General features: G+C 44.8%; 1 protein-coding gene across 2 annotated transcripts in view; it reads right to left on the bottom strand.

Moving 5' to 3' along the window:
* The window catches only part of LOC136430255 (mucin-2-like), a 51,064-nt gene that overhangs the window by 12,415 nt on the left and 21,493 nt on the right, over positions 1–17,156 (bottom strand). For both annotated transcript variants that reach the window (XM_066420695.1, XM_066420697.1), the window contains exons 16-38: positions 16,924–17,051; positions 16,267–16,358; positions 15,818–15,881; positions 15,208–15,384; positions 14,547–14,762; positions 13,958–14,070; positions 13,549–13,649; positions 13,050–13,257; positions 12,588–12,803; positions 12,029–12,272; positions 11,541–11,593; positions 11,237–11,365; positions 10,460–10,586; positions 9,913–10,051; positions 9,367–9,557; positions 8,647–8,878; positions 8,136–8,258; positions 7,614–7,770; positions 7,155–7,303; positions 6,317–6,472; positions 5,424–5,959; positions 5,078–5,228; positions 150–4,415 (exon numbers count right to left, since the gene is read on the bottom strand). In XM_066420695.1, the coding sequence (XP_066276792.1) occupies positions 150–4,415; positions 5,078–5,228; positions 5,424–5,959; positions 6,317–6,472; positions 7,155–7,303; positions 7,614–7,770; positions 8,136–8,258; positions 8,647–8,878; positions 9,367–9,557; positions 9,913–10,051; positions 10,460–10,586; positions 11,237–11,365; positions 11,541–11,593; positions 12,029–12,272; positions 12,588–12,803; positions 13,050–13,257; positions 13,549–13,649; positions 13,958–14,070; positions 14,547–14,762; positions 15,208–15,384; positions 15,818–15,881; positions 16,267–16,358; positions 16,924–17,051 (7,968 nt within the window). The remainder of the gene's footprint in view (positions 1–149; positions 4,416–5,077; positions 5,229–5,423; positions 5,960–6,316; positions 6,473–7,154; positions 7,304–7,613; positions 7,771–8,135; positions 8,259–8,646; positions 8,879–9,366; positions 9,558–9,912; positions 10,052–10,459; positions 10,587–11,236; positions 11,366–11,540; positions 11,594–12,028; positions 12,273–12,587; positions 12,804–13,049; positions 13,258–13,548; positions 13,650–13,957; positions 14,071–14,546; positions 14,763–15,207; positions 15,385–15,817; positions 15,882–16,266; positions 16,359–16,923; positions 17,052–17,156) is intronic.

Here is a 17,156-nt window from a genome sequence, read left to right as displayed (position 1 = left end):
CTGACAGTCAGATTCTGACATACTGACATCCAACATGGATGCAACAAACACAGTATATGGACGAGACATTAAAATCTATTGCTAACTTTTCTGAATACATTACTAGGAACTAAAGATACTGCAAATGAATATTTCTATCTGGTCCTTACCCCAGGCTGATGATGATCATTGAAGTCCAGGCTGGGGTTTTCAACATATCGACACTCGATGCCCATTGGTGTTTCACAGAAGCTGAATCTGCTGCGAAGGTTGTCCAAGCTCTCCACATCATTCAGCTGCATATCAGTGCTGGGATTGTAGGAGTTCATCCAGTCTGTCCAGTTGCAGACATACCCACAGGATGTTGGAGTGGTTTCCAGTTTTGTTGTTGTGGGTTGTGTGGGTTGCATCTGAGTTGTTGTAGGGCCAGGTGGTGTTGTGAATTCCTCAGTCGTTGCCGGGCGTGTTGTTTCCGTCCTGGTTGTTGTAGGCCGAGTAGTTGTCAACTTAGTTGTGGTGGCTGGGATGGGGGTAGTCGTGGAATGTGTGCTGGTTGTCATGGGAGTTGTGGAAACAGTGGTTGTTTGATAAGGTGATGGGGAGCCTGTAGGTGTAGGAATATATGTGGTGCCTTTGGTGGTTATAGAAGTGGTTGCCTCTGTAGTAGTCAGCACTGTTGTTGTAGAAACTGTTGTAGTTGGTGTGGTGGTTGGTCTTGTTGTTGTAGAAACAGGTGTAACACACTCCTCACTACAACATTTCACCCTGATCTGGTAGTCTTCACAAACTTGACCCTTGCCAGGCAGCTGGCTGGCATAACAGATCAGACCATTCTCCAGGTCACAGCTCACACCCTCTGGAAGGGGCATCTGAGAATCTTCCATCCCGGCAACCGAGCACTCAATGTCCATGGGGGTCTCACAGAATTCATACAGGTCCCTTAGGTTGTCATAGGTCTCATTCTGGTTCGGGTTACCACCACTGGGCTCCTCTTTGTTCATCCAGTCTGACCATTCACACATCTCCTCCACATGTTCACATGGGGTTGTGCCAATAGTAGTCGTCTGGGATGTCGTGGAAACAGTGGTGGATTCTGTAGTGGTGGGCTGGGTTGCCGTGGAAACAGTGGTGGATTCTGTAGTGGTGGGCTGGGTTGTCGTGGAAACAGTGGTTGATTCTGTAGTGGTGGGCTGGGTTGCCGTGGAAACAGTGGTGGATTCTGTAGTGGTGGGCTGGGTTGTTGTGGAAACAGTAGTGGTTTCTGTAGTGGTGGGCTGGGCTGTTGTGGAAACAGTGGTGGTTTCTGTAGTAGTAGGTAGGACCGTTGTGGAAACAGTGGTGGATTCTGTAGTGGTGGGATTGGCTGTCGTGGAAACAGTGGTGGATTCTGTAGTGGTGGGCTGGGTTGTCGTGGAAACAGTGGTTGATTCTGTAGTGGTGGGCTGGGTTGCCATGGAAACAGTGGTGGATTCTGTAGTGGTGGGCTGGGTTGTTGTGGAAACAGTGGTTGATTCTGTAGTGGTGGGCTGGGTTGTCGTGGAAACAGTGGTTGATTCTGTAGTGGTGGGCTGGGTTGCCATGGAAACAGTGGTGGATTCTGTAGTGGTGGGCTGGGTTGTCGTGGAAACAGTGGTGGTTTCTGTAGTGGTGGGCTGGGCTGTTGTGGAAACAGTGGTGGTTTCTGTAGTAGTAGGTAGGACCGTTGTGGAAACAGTGGTGGATTCTGTAGTAGTGGGCTGGGTAGTCGTGAAAACAGTGGTGGATTCGGTAGTGGGTGGTTGGGTTGGTGATGGAGAACCAGTTGGAGTCATAATGGTTGTACTTGAAGTTGTCTCTGTGGTGGTAGGCTGGGTTGTTGTAGAAACTGTTGTTGTTTCTGTGGTAGTAGGCTGGGTCATTGTAGAAACTGTTGTTGTCTCTGTGGTGGTTGGCTGGGTTGTTGTAGAAACTGTTGTAGTTGGTACGGTGGGTGTAACACACTCCTCACTACAACATTTCACCCTGATCTGGTAGTCTTCACAAACTTGACCCTTGCCAGGCAGCTGGCTGGCATAACAGATCAGACCATTCTCCAGGTCACAGCTCACACCCTCTGGAAGGGGCATCTGAGAATCTTCCATCCCGGCAACCGAGCACTCAATGTCCATGGGGGTCTCACAGAATTCATACAGGTCCCTTAGGTTGTCATAGGTCTCATTCTGGTTCGGGTTACCACCACTGGGCTCCTCTTTGTTCATCCAGTCTGACCATTCACACATCTCCTCCACATGTTCACATGGGGTTGTGCCAATAGTAGTCGTCTGGGATGTCGTGGAAACAGTGGTGGATTCTGTAGTGGTGGGCTGGGTTGCCGTGGAAACAGTGGTGGATTCTGTAGTGGTGGGCTGGGTTGTCGTGGAAACAGTGGTTGATTCTGTAGTGGTGGGCTGGGTTGCCGTGGAAACAGTGGTGGATTCTGTAGTGGTGGGCTGGGTTGTTGTGGAAACAGTAGTGGTTTCTGTAGTGGTGGGCTGGGCTGTTGTGGAAACAGTGGTGGTTTCTGTAGTAGTAGGTAGGACCGTTGTGGAAACAGTGGTGGATTCTGTAGTGGTGGGATTGGCTGTCGTGGAAACAGTGGTGGATTCTGTAGTGGTGGGCTGGGTTGTCGTGGAAACAGTGGTGGATTCTGTAGTGGTGGGCTGGGCTGTCGTGGAAACAGTGGTGGATTCTGTAGTGGTGGGCTGGGCTGTCGTGGAAACAGTGGTGGATTCTGTAGTGGTGGGCTGGGCTGTCGTGGAAACAGTGGTGGATTCTGTAGTGGTGGGCTGGGCTGTCGTGGAAACAGTGGTGGATTCTGTAGTGGTGGGCTGGGTTGTCGTGGAAACAGTGGTGGATTCTGTAGTGGTGGGCTGGGTTGCCGTGGAAACAGTGGTGGATTCTGTAGTGGTGGGCTGGGTTGTCGTGGAAACAGTGGTTGATTCTGAAGTGGTGGGCTGGGTTGCCGTGGAAACAGTGGTGGATTCTGTAGTGGTGGGCCGGGTTGTTGTGGAAACAGTAGTGGTTTCTGTAGTGGTGGGCTGGGCTGTTGTGGAAACAGTGGTGGTTTCTGTAGTAGTAGGTAGGACCGTTGTGGAAACAGTGGTGGATTCTGTAGTAGTGGGCTGGGTAGTCGTGGAAACAGTGGTGGATTCTGTAGTGGGTGGTTGGGTTGGTGATGGAGAACCAGTTGGAGTCATAACGGTTGTACTTGAAGTTGTCTCTGTGGTGGTAGGCTGGGTTGTTGTAGAAACTGTTGTTGTTTCTGTGGTAGTAGGCTGGGCTGTTGTAGAAACTGTTGTTGTCTCTGTGGTGGTTGGCTGGGTTGTTGTAGAAACTGTTGTAGTTGGTACAGTGGGTGTAACACACTCCTCCCTACAACATTTCACCCTGATCTGGTAGTCTTCACAAACTTGACCCTTGCCAGGCAGCTGGCTGGCATAACAGATCAGACCATTCTCCAGGTCACAGCTCACACCCTCTTGAAGAGCCATCTGAGAATCTTCCATCCCGGCAACCGAGCACTCAATGTCCATGGGGGTCTCACAGAATTCATACAGGTCCCTTAGGTTGTCATAGGTCTCATTCTGGTTCGGGTTACCACCACTGGGCTCCTCTTTGTTCATCCAGTCTGACCATTCACACATCTCCTCCACATGTTCACATGGGGTTGTGCCAATAGTAGTCATCTGGGATGTCGTGGAAACAGTGGTGGATTCTGTAGTGGTGGGCTGGGTTGTCATGGAAACAGTGGTGATTTCTGTAGTTGTGGACTGGGTTGTCGTGGAAACTGTGGTGGATTCTGTAGTGGTGGGCTTGGTTGTCGTGGAAACAGCGGTGGTTTCTGTAGTGGTGGGCTGGATAGTCGTGGAAACAGTGGTGGATTCTGTAGTGGTAGGCTGGGTAGTTGTGGAAATGGTGGGAGTAGGAGTCACACATTCTTCCCAGCAACATTTCACACGGATTTCGTAGTCATAGCAAACTTGAAAGAAGCCAGGTAGCTGGCTTGCATCACAGTACAGCCCACTGTCCATATCACAGGTAACCCCTTGTTGAGCCAAAGATTCAAATGAGCTATCCACTGTTATTCCACTGATGCCACACTGTATGTCCATAGGAATGTCACAGAAGTCATAGGTGTCTCTTAAGTTGGCATAGGTCTCATTCTGGCTGGGATTGTTAGGACTGGGATATTCCTTGTTCATCCACTCCTTCCATTCACACATCTCTTGGACATGTTCACATGGTGTGGTGGTGGGCTGGGTTGTCGTGGAAACAGTAGTGGATGGTTGGGCTGTTGTTGAAATGGCGGTGGTTGGGACTGCAGTTGTGGTTGGCCTTGTTGTGGTGGAAAGAGTTGTTGTAGAAAGCGTGGATGTTGGTGGTACTGTGCCTCCACATGAACAGCAGTACAAACGGACCTGTAGGCAGACCAATGTCTTATGAATTTTCTTCTATTCCTTTATGGATGCACTACTAGTGTGAGACCCTTACAGATGCACTACTTGAATGGCTAGTAATGATAAGCTACAATGATGTAATGTAAAAATAGGCAAATTCAGGGTAATTCCAGGACAAAACAACTCAACCCATGCAAACAGTAGCCCGATATGTCAAGTATTAAAAAGTCCAGTTTGAGAAATTTTTATACATGTAAGACAAGGGTCCAAGTTTGAAAATGGTGCTGCCATTTTGAATGAGATGATCTCAGGTTAGGGACAGACCATTTCAACACAGAGGTCCTCACAGGCCTCTAAAATGGGCCAAACTCTTGTGTGCTTTTTTTACCAAATGTCAAGGTCTACACCCTGCAATGTCTCATTGATCTAAGATTTCACCTGCATTTTCTGAGAAAAGGGCCTCTACAAGTCTTACATAGGCTAGAACCCTGCTTAGGCTAAAAAAGGATCGTAGGTGCAGGCATATATCAGGGACCTTTTCCCTACTGGTCTGGGATACATGTGTAGGCAAGCCTGTAGTTCAGTGTGATATACCTTCAGCACCAGGGACAGGGGTTTACAAAGTGTACTACTTCCTGTGCTATCAGTACGGTTATGGATATACAAACAGATATACCCGGTACCTCATAGTCAAGGCAGAAAGAATATTTCTGTAGTTCTGCAAGACAGAGGAAGCCTTGGTCCACATCACAGGTTACAGCCTGGTCGACTTGTTCCACAGGAATGAGCCGCATGTTGTCGGGGTTGTGCGAAGATGTGCGGCACTCAATCATGCTGAAATCAAATCAATCACCATGTCAACACAATCTGAGATGAAATTAACCTCCTACATTGAATAAACAGAAGTTTGGGACTACCTTGAAGAATTTGGATGGGCTTCAGTTTGGATTTTTGAATCCTACATGTATATTAATAGATACAGCTAAAGTGTAGAGATAGTCTGTGTGCATATATAGCTGACATTCTCACCTAGGATGCATGCAGATGTTGCTTCCAGCTTGCAGGAGATGCGTTAGTGTCTCATTGTCTGCTGTCTTCTGTACTCTGGGAAGGTCCGAGTTGATCCAGCTTGTCCAATAGCAGACTTCGGTGTGTTCACACGGCGTGGTCACCTCAGGAGTGGTTGTGGAGACCGTTGTCGGAGGAGTAGTACTCTCCGTTGTTGTGGAAACCGTTGTCGGGAGAACAGTACTCTCCATTGTTGTGGAGACCGTTGTCGTAGGAGCAGTACCCTCTGATGTTGTGGAGACCATTGTCGGGGGAGCAGTACGCTCCGTTGTTGTGGAAACCGTTGTCGGAGGAGTAGTACTCTCCGTTGTTGTGGAAACCGTTGTCGGGAGAACAGTACTCTCCGTTGTTGTGGAGACCGTGGTGGTTTCCGTGGTAGTTTGGACAGGTGGAGATGGTGATCCTGTTGGTGTACCCTCTGTAGTTGTCGCAACTGTAGTGGTCTTCTCACCACCACCACCATACTTGGTGGTGGTCTCAGCTGCTGTTGTCATTTCCTACAAATTTTGAAAGATTAGGGTATTACATCAAATGTACAACCCATAATCTGCAGGTCTGTGGAAAGCCTTACATGCAAATGGAAAGGCTATATATCTATTAAGGTGCCCTATTGTATTATCAATTTGTTCTGTGTTCTGCCTTTAAGGTGACAGTAATAAAACTGCTTTTATGACCTTTTGTAAGGATTATGCAATACAACTTGTTTTCATGATTGTTTTATTCAAATGATGTAACGTTAAGCCCAACATGGTATCCATGAAGAAGAATATCATAATGTAACAAGCAGTTAGTCAGTATTACAGTGCATGGCAGCTGTTCCAAAAGGACATTCTTAAGCTTAAGACAATGATTACCAAAGTAGTTGTTGCGATTGACTCTGTTGTTGTTGGCAGCAGTGTAGTTGACACAGTTGTTGAAATGAAGGGTGTAGTTGTTGGAAGTGCTGGAGTTGTTGTGACTGGGCAGTCCATGGGTGGGATACACTTGCCGTTGTACAAGACTGTTCCATTCTGGGGAGAGAGACACAGGTAAGATCAGAAAAATGATACAGTATATTTTTTTGGTGCAATTCACGGCATATATATTTGCTCATTTTGTAGGTTCATTGTACGATAAACAGTATGGTCGCAAACTTCTTTTCTTTTTGAATGGACGATAATTAATGCATTTGTGGATGTCATCAATACGATCAAGTCAGTGTGGCCTAACTGACTAGGGCTGACCCCAAAGTTGCGTTGCACCGTAGAGTGCAAAACATTTGAATACTTTATAGTCCCTACTTTAAATCTTTAAAACCTTTCTTTTCCTTTGAATTTTTTGCCCAATCTGGAGACTTTTTTGGTTAGAGGGAACAGGTAGGGTCTTTTGGGGTGAAATTTGTTTAGTTTGCCATTTTAGTTGGCGTAAGGATAGATGTGAGTTGTTGGTTCATGCGGAGGGATACATCAGAAATCTGGGGTCAAAGGTAGGGTTTCCTTGAAACTGGCAGCTTTCCTCGGAGTTTGAGCTGTACAACCCTCTGTTTTCTTTGCATGGTTATCAACTAAACCCTTGTGACTTTCCAGTGTAGAAGAATTTTTAAGATTGAAGTTTGGGTTATCTTTTTATGAAGCCTTGTTTCAGTGTATCTTAACATGCTTTCCTATGGGCAGCCATAACTTTGAGGTCAGCCCACTAGTAGAGCTGACTTACTGGACATTTAGGATGGCAGCCCTCCATACACTGCAGGTCACAGGTGGATGGATAGGGGTCCTCGCAGGTTGCTGGGCAGGATGTTCCACAGGGATCATAGTGCCACTCACACTTCTCTGGGTCCCAGTTATAGTCTTCACACTGGGTGGCTGCAGAAACATCAACAGTCAATCTGAATGTATTAGCATAATGTAAGGTACTGACAAAGCCATTCTGGTTAGTACAGAATTCATAGTTTGAGTGATCATGAGTGATGTTTGTAGAGAATACATTGTGCTTTATTTTCCTCTTTCATACCTAATTTCTTTAATCATTGACTGTTAATCATGACTGTTTAATGTTATGAATCATTACATATGTAGATATGTCATATTCCGAAATTAAAATTTCATTAACTCCTTCAGCCTGGTCAGAGCCTAATATCAATGTGCTAGTTTGATGTCTTAAGAATGGACTTACGGCAGAGTTCGTGTGTCCTCCACCTGATGTGGACGTCTTGAGTGTTACACATGTCTCCATACGCAGCCACGGCTGTGCAGAAACACTCACAGTCTCCACCACTGTCACAGCTGCAGGAGTCCTGCACACACGCCTGGTAGTATGGCTCAGGGTCAACCTGGGGTGGGAGGGGGGCACACTGGTTCACAACTGGTAACAGCATTTCCATGTGTATCATTAGGACAAACTGGCAGGCTATTCAGTGAAGGTTTAGCGTGCAACTGATGTGACCTTGTGAAAATTTGCTGAGGAACTTTCTTCAAAGTCTTGCAGGAAAGATTTAACAGTCAATGGTTGAGGAGTTTTTGCAATAAGGATGTTGAAATTGCTCATTTAAGATTCTCTGGCAAACATGATGTTATTGTCAGTAAGATACAGTAGATTCTGCATGCTACATGTGAACTTTTGTATTTCTCCCAAATTGACACCTTCTTTTGAAATCAATGATTTATCTATTAGGAGATCTATCTAGTCTATAGTAACCTTGTAGTGGCAGGGGCGGAAGGTGTCAGACAGGATGATGTTACACTGCCGACGAGCCCAGGCTTCACGGTGTGGATGCAGCGTGCAGTAGTCAGATGGTGGTGCCTCAACATCAGGGCAGGACTGGAGACAACACAACAGAACCACATTACAACTCCATAGACCACATGAACATGACACATATGTGCAGACTTCTCTTTTACAGGCAGAATGAGAGGCATCAGAGCCTTCTGAGTGATTCAGACCAAAAATACAGGCAGTTACTGAGTATAACATCTTCTACTGTTGGTTGGATAAAAACTTTACATGTACATTCAATGGACAGTCACTGTCGTTGAAGCAAGCAGTTTATACTTAGAAATTTTCAAACCCAATAGTGGTTCAAAACCTGGAAGTAAGAGTCCCTTTTGTTGATGTGAATGCAGGCTCTTATGTATGCCTTTGGTTACCTTTTGATCAACTTCCATAGACAGCTTACCTAACATGAATGGAGTTTAGTACATATACTTACACTGGAAACCTTCCAGCTGTTGGCAAAGTCCTGCACTGTGGTGGCTCTGTCCAACTCAGGCGTGTTGAAGTCGTTTATCTGGTTTCCGTCAAAGTTTCCACACATGCCGCACACACGGCCTTGGTGGTTGGGCCACACCTTGATGTACAGACGCGTGGCATTGTCCCAGTACAGGTCAATACCATTCTCCACCTTAAGTATGGTGAAGAATCCACTTCTGTAGATTTTGAACCTAGAAAAAAAGTTTTAAAAAAGGAGATTGAATCAGTTTTGTGTCAATGGAAACACAGATTCCTAAGTCAAATGGTTATGGAACAATTCTGTCCTAGGATATGAATATCTGATGAGACAGATCATTCACAGTAACTGGTGTTCTCTTTATGATATCAAAGAACAAAAGCAGATTCAAAGAAAAAGAACACAATCACCCAGCTCCTATATCTTAACTTAAAAGGTCATGTGATAGAACGCCACAATGTCATCAAACAGACTTTGAGATATTTCTTAACACAGTTCCTGAGTGCAAGCAATGATTGCTTGAATAACCTTGGCTTGCATACCGTTATATTTAAGATATTTTCCTTGGGGTAGAATGTTAAGCTAGGTTTGTTAGCCTTGTAACGATCAGTAACGATCACTAACAGTGTGGTCATTAAATCAAATGTAACTTGATATTTCTCCACATGGCCTACTATCAGCTGTGTAGAACGAATGACATACTTGTAGGAAGTGTAGGCAACCTCTGTCCCCGGGATGGGTCTGACCTGGACGTCCTTCCCGTGCTCCAGATGGATCTGCAGCTGCTGGAGGGTCACAGTCACCGTGCGAGCGCACACGTTACCCGACAGACCGTTACAGGCCGTCTTCTCCGCGTGGATGCGGAAGCTTCCAGTCTGGTTGTAGCAATAATCCTGGGGAAAAAAGGATGAACTTTCAGCCAGGGAATTAACCAATTAGATTTTCCTACTAAGCTAAGGGTGCAGCAATACACCAAATTGGTATTGGGTACAGAGGTCCTAAAAGAAAGGCTGATATCAAGGACTTTTTACAGTTGCAGATTTTAGGTATAGTAGTATACATGATTTGCCAAAAAAAGTTACTCAATCAACTGGATAAAACTTTGAAACAGTCAGACCTTTCAGACAGCATCCGCTGTCTTTTCAGTGTACATGATTGTTTAATGTCATACCTAAAATCTTTATTTGTTATACCAGCTGATGATATACTTTTAAGTTTATTCTAGACAACACAGTTTAATTCACTCACCTGGGCAATGATGTACTTGCACGTTCCTTCAAACTCGTAGCTGTGACCGTCGAAGGTGGTGTAGTGGGAGTTTCCAAACATGCTACACTGAGCTGCACAGTCTTTGGTGGTGCAAGACCAGACACCTTGGCTGCAGGTGCTGTAGTAAGGTACAAATGTTGCAAAGTGTTAACTATACTGAGGTGGTGAACCAGCTTTATATGTATTGTGAAGGTAAAATATCAAGAGTACATGCAGCACGTATGAAGGGTTTATGTACAGTATGGAGGCAAGGTATCGTGACTAAATGCTCTCCAGAGTTTGGACCAGTAATCAGGACTGCAGGTTAGGGAAAGGATTCTAAGGTGACAATTGAAAGCTACCCAGGTTAAGGAGTGACACATGTATAAATACATTGTATGGAGCACCGTGAACTGACATCATACACAGTGTATGTTTTGATCAGAAATTAGAATCAGGGTTTAATGATATTGAATTGCAATAGGAAATTACATTGAGAATAATTTACATCACAGAATTCTAACACTATGGTGGAGCCAGAGCTTACCAGGAGTTGCAGTCCACACTGATGGTCTGGCCAGGCTCGTGCATTTCTCCATTGTGCTCACAGCGACAGTTCTCTGGCAACACGCACTCATTCCCGTCACGTACGAGTCCATGGGGACACTGGCACCCTGATTAGGATACAGAGAAGGTCTAAAATTTAACTTTAAACCACAACTGGGCTCATAGATACCAATGTAGAGCTGGTCCAAATCAACAGAACCTAGCCCCCAAACTGAAACTCACTGTTCATATGACAGTGTCACCTGACAAATGCTGTACACTGCATTTCACCATATGTGATTGCACACCATTTACCCACACAATATTCACCCACCTGACACACACTTTTTACACACCTGACACACTGTTCACCCATCTGACGCACACAGCAAAGACCTGGCACACACTGTTCACACACTTGACACACACTTTTCACCCATCTGACACACACTGTTCAAAGACCTGACACACACTCATCATCCACCTGACACACAATGATCACACACCTGACACACACTTTTCACATACATTTCACCCATCTGACACACACTGTTCAAAGACAAGACCTGACACACACTGTTCACACACCTGACACACACTGTTCACCCATCTGACACACACTGTTGAAAGACCTGGCACACACTGTTCACACACTTGACACACACTGTTCACACACACTTTTAACCCATCTGACACACACTGTTAAAAGACCTGACACACAACTGATCACCCACCAAACACACACTCATCATCAACTTGACACACACTGATCACCCACCTGACACACACTGCTCGGCCAGACATTCCATGCCGATGTTTCCACATGTCTCTTCACAGGCTTTGCCCATCTGCCCAGCGGCTGCACCCTCACAGTCAAAGTACTCCATCCCAGCAGTACAGTTGTACTCTGCAGTAGAACATGGCATCATGTTAAATATCACACTACTATCACACTAAACACTACTTTTATCACAGTGACTTTGAAAACGGTGGAGGTATGCAATTGGTATGACAAATTGTTAAGTAAAAGAGCAAAAGGTGTAATTAATATAAGCACTAAAGACGAGAGCATTAAAACTTACCATCTGACATGATCACCCGCTCCTGACAGTTCATGATGCCGTTCTCACAGAAGCTGTTGGGGAAACACAGCAATACGGTTATCAAGGGATCTGCCTCCCTATGCATGCAGGCCATTCTCAACACATTTGTCACATTCAACCAGAAAGGTAAAAACAATCTAAATAGGACATGACGGAACGGCTGCGGTGGAAGCTACATATCAGTGCCGGTTTTCTATATTGTTCTATTGTTCTATTATATTGTTGTATGTAGTGCATCTATTTGAAGTAAACTTTAACAAATAGAGATAGGCAACATTATTCCTTCTATATCCAAACCATTTCCTTGACCAAAATTTGTACTGTCAAAAATGTGGTAGCACCAACTTTGTGCCAACTCATGCATGTTTCCTCCCTTGGCCACCTTGAACCCCTTTCCCACATACATGTAGATAAACCCTCTCCCATCATAGATCAGGGACGCTGAGTCCACGAGTTACCCCACTCACCAAATGAGGTTGCCCAGCACAGTGGAAGTCTGTGTCTGATACACCTCCCCTTTGTAGAAACACTGGCACTCCCCCTGGGGTACGCAGGAACCACTCTCCGACTGGTACAGACCAGGTGGACAGTTGCAGCCGGCCACGCAGTCCTCGGTGCAGCCGGAGTCAGGCTCGGACAGGTACCGACAGCTGGACCTGCAGGCAGAGCCGCATTCCTGCCACACCTGTCCCATCTGGGGACACTCCTCAACTGCACATCAACAGGTGCATCAAAATTAATGTCTTATCAAAAGTTAGAAACAGTGCAAAAAAACAATGCTGTTGATAAACATGAACCCCACTTCTACGTTTGTAGCTGATATTTTGGTCAGAAAACCTTGTACTTTCCCTTCACTTCCTGGGCAAGATTCAAGTAGGGCAGCCCTGAACACCTTTTTACATGTCATCACCAAACACTTGGAAATTTCTAGAATATACAATATTGAGGGTAAAAAAAAGGTTATATGGGAAAAGTGTTGTGACACAACTGTCTTCCCTGTCCATGTAAATAAGAGCAAACACATACCACAGGTTCCGTCTGTTCTCCAGTTGACCACAGCGCCCCGCTCTGCACACTCCCTGGCGTAGTGGGCGATGGCTGAACACAGGCACTCGTCTCCGTCCTGGCACTGGCACACGTCGTACTCGCACGCCATTATGTATGTCGCTGGTTCCAACAGTCGGTTGCAGGCCTCAAAACTGCCTCCACTCATCAGGCCACAATGCTGACGAGCATATTCCGCTGAAAAGAATAGCAAGACTTCATGTAATCATCAACTATTGATATCGAGACGATTTTGAGACAATGTGTTAAAAAACAGAAATCATCAAACTTACAACATTCAAAAGTTGGGATAACGGATTCACCATTTCTTTATCATTGGCATGCAATCTACATTGCTTATAATCATCAAGACTTATTTGACGACATCCTGTGCTCAATACATCTTTACACATACAATAGGTCACAGGCAAGCGTTGCACTCACCTCTCTGTGTGTTGATAGCACACGGCCCCAACTGTAGGTCAGAGGTCACCACAGGCTGGTCCTCACATTCAGCAGACACCTTCCAGGAGTTTCCGAACTCGGCAACATTTGCGACAATGACACCACCACGTGTGGTGAAGTCGTCATTTTGGTTGTCGTTGAAAGTACCACACAGGCCTTTAGTGTGCCCCTTGAGCGCTGGGGTCACCTTAAGTGGGATGAAACACCATCCGATTTGGTTCAAGACATTTGGATAATGTGTCTGTTTTTGTTAATTTATTTGAATTGGTTGGGTTAGTTTAACAGGTATAGGTATCCATTGGAAGTTAACTGCCTTAACAATGACAAAATGTATACGAATCTCATAATGTGTATTTCTTGGGTACTACTGTAACAATTCATCATCATGCCCTTTTCCTTATGGTGTCTATAAAGTTGCAAAATCAGAACAATATATCCCCCGACTGATGTGCAGAGCACAGAAGAAAAGCTTGCTTACAGTGGTGTAGAGACGACCTCTTCCATCCCACTGCACCGTCAGCCCAAAGTTGGTTGTCACCTCCACAAACACGGACGACAGACGACGGACACTCACATCATCTGTCAGAAAACATCCACAATTCACAAATGTTAACGGCATGCAAAGTGTCCAAGATATGATAAGACAAGCTTGTCTTTGCATTGCAGTCTGATGATTGTACATGTAACTGTCAATCACAACTAGACATTTTCTCAAGCAGAAATCATTGAAGGTTGAAAAATGGTGCTGTAGATTTTCACATGTACATTAAACATGGCAGTCACCATGAAAACTACTGCATTCTAGATCATACATAGAGTTCACCACAAACTCAACTTATGTCGTATGGCAGAGGTTGCTACAGAAACTGTCATAGCAGCAAACCTACCGCTGTGATAGGGCAGCTGTATGTGGATATCACTGTGGCCCACGGACAGCACACCATGCTGGTGAAGCTTGATCTTGCCAGCTGTGTTCCCCCCAACAATCAGGGTCACTGACCTGCAGGTGGAAATCAAAGATTCATAAGCCATCTCAAAGAATATAGGTGAGCCTACAGGAACTCCTGGTATCTGGTGCTGACCAGATCAACCATTCCATTGTCTAACTATGTGGTGACTCTAGTCTAGTGATTCTAGTTGAAAAAAAGACACTGGCAAATGGGAAATCTAATCATATATATTTGTACCTAGTATTGAAAACTGTCACACGTCAATTGAACAACATTGATAATAATAGCAGTACTTTTCTATGTTATGGTCTCTTTAAACACAATTCTATCTTTACAATTTTTGAAATATTTTGCCTTCAAACTTTAATTACAGATTTTTAAATAAATTATCAGTATGCTTTTAGTGACCAGTGTTTTATTATTGATCCAGTGATCCCCTATGTTATGACACCCTTAACCACAACTCTAAGCCTAACATAGCAGTGTCAGAACACTGGGCTGTCCCCATTGGTCCAGTGATAATCACCTGATACAGGAGCTGCTGTCGTCGTCGCCACATGGCTGTTGGTCGGCCAGCAGAGTGAACTGCCCGTTGACATAGTCCTTTGCCACGATGTACTGGCAGACCCCGGCAAACTGGTAGTACCGCTGGTCAAACGTGGTGATGTGTGGGTCGCCATGGATGCTGCAGGTGGCGCTACACTCAAAGTTTGTCCTCATCCAGCGGCCAGCGAGGCAGTAGCTGAGGTGAACAGAAGAAAGTGTGGTCATAAAACATGTCAAAATGTTCCATCCATACGAATATCAAAAAGTTGTCCATAAGAATATTACTCTTTAACAGTGATAGTTACCAGAAATATTTTTTCACCCGATCAGGGTATCATTAGCTGACATAATGAATGGAATCTTCTGCTATATAACAACCATTCTATGAGACAAATCTACCATATGAGAGATTATGTAGTAGGGGATGAAAAGGTACTTTTTCAATTATTGGTGAAATTTCAAATGTGCAGACTTTTCTTTATATTGTATATTGTCCTATATGAACAATGCAGGGCTTGTTACACGTCAAAATTTACTTGAATTTGCTACATATATATTTGAATCCATTGAGAGAAACCCTGGAATAGAGCATGTGTTATGCTGAAGGCTATACAGATAACATTACAGATGTAAAGACTCACATTTGGTTGCAGTCCTCAGCGATGTGTGCCCCAGGTGGGTACTCCACACCCAGGTGGGTACACGGACACTCCTGTTCCACCACACACTGCAGGGAACCCTCGTCCCACAGTGTCCCCTCAGGGCAGGAGCAGCCGTCCACACAATGGTCGTCACAGTCGTAGTCACCAGTCGGATTTCTGTGGGAGGGAAGGACAATGGCTAAATCTGTCAGTCCCACTATCAACGTTTGGAAAGAATGATACCCAACAAAGTGACTTAACATCCAAACATTGCGAAGAGGATACTACTGTAAAATGCCCTATCATCATGTGTGGGTCAACTTCCCCATGCTGCTGTAGAAGAAATAGGTACATCATTCTACTGAATTGTGTAAAATCTAGATAAACAAGTTGTGAGTGTATACTTTGTCCTTGGTGCTGAAAAGCCATCCAAAGTATCATGTAGCTATTCTGGCACAAGAAAACACTCTAAACCACTTTTAGCACTGTCAGTGATTTGTTTAATATGTGGAAACATCCTAATATCATAGACATTGCTCTCTGTTAAAAACTTTGGGTGAAACCATGGATTACCCTTCTCTCCACTGGTACTTTCAACGTTTTTACACACCTGCATGTTCGAGGGCAGGCGCTGGCACACTCTGTGTACAGCATGGTGGCTGGGCAACCACGGTCTACAAAACACAAGGAGAAATGTCCATTGAATAAATAGCAACAAACGAATCAAGGAGTACTAACAGGTACTAAGCTCTCGTATGATGGTGTATTGTCCTACAAACAGTACAAACACCCCCCCCCCCCCCCCCCATGGAGGGCAGGCCAAGTGCAGCCTTCCTCTGCTTTCTTTATATCTATAACACACTGCCCTCCCCACACACAAATGTATATAATAGCATCACACTACTGCTTCTTCCATACACTTACAGTATACTACACTTCCTCCCCTCCTCATATCTGTATTATGTACTGTATAGTCAGTATGATTGCCCTTCGGCACAACAACAGCTTTGCAGTTATGTGGCGGTACACATGTCCTCCATTCCCAGTACCTATACTTACAGCAGAGGTCAGGCTGCCTCCAGTCCAACACTATCCGTCGGTGGGCACAGGCTCTGGAGTACTGGGTCAGGGCCTCACACTGGCAGTCACCCCTGTACACAGGTATGGATACATCATATACTCACACAACCAGGAAAATACCATTCAACAAAGAGCTTGTATAGTTTAAATTGACCAGACTAGCTTCCAAAGACTCTTTGAAAGGTCACGTGAAGAAGAACCTAATGTACATCTACTGTGTATACAGTCTTGATGTAGGAAATCATGCTACAAGTAAAGTGAACAGTGGACCACTGATCAACATCATGTCTGAAGGACTGAAACTTTATACCAAATCACGGAACTCTGGTAAATGTAATAATTCTAATTGGAATCCCCCGATGACCATGTTTGCGGGTGACTGGATTACAGAAGTAGTATGTACCTTGTATGTACACTGTAATCCAACATGGCCCGCAAATGACATCAAATGAAAAGTCTGTATGGATGCTACAATGGAATATGTTTCTTACTTACTAGATTCTATCATCTACTGTGCTTTTTATGCCAAATGACAGTTACTCTTGACAAGCAACTGGATAAAATTTTGAAACTGCACTTTTTGTCTATCTCTACTTTTTGCACCCTGAGTTTACCTACAGTAGCTAGCCCTCTTACCTGACTGCATAGTCACAGCTACACAAGTCTGTTACACAAGCATCAATGTAGGGGTTGGGATCTACCACTGCGTGACAGGAGGCGAAAGCTGCATTCCCAATCAAGACATTACAAATTCCCCAAATTTCCTGCAAAAATCAGAATAACATGAATTACAATAAAAGATACTGTAAATGCAGAAATGTTAGCAGTGGTTTTATGTTCATGGTTTTCGCAGTGAACTTTTCAACGCA

This window comes from Branchiostoma lanceolatum, chromosome 3, assembly GCF_035083965.1.
Source record: "Branchiostoma lanceolatum isolate klBraLanc5 chromosome 3, klBraLanc5.hap2, whole genome shotgun sequence".
Classification (NCBI taxonomy): Eukaryota; Metazoa; Chordata; class Leptocardii; order Amphioxiformes; family Branchiostomatidae; genus Branchiostoma; species Branchiostoma lanceolatum.
This window is presented reverse-complemented; position numbering and strand designations above follow the sequence as displayed.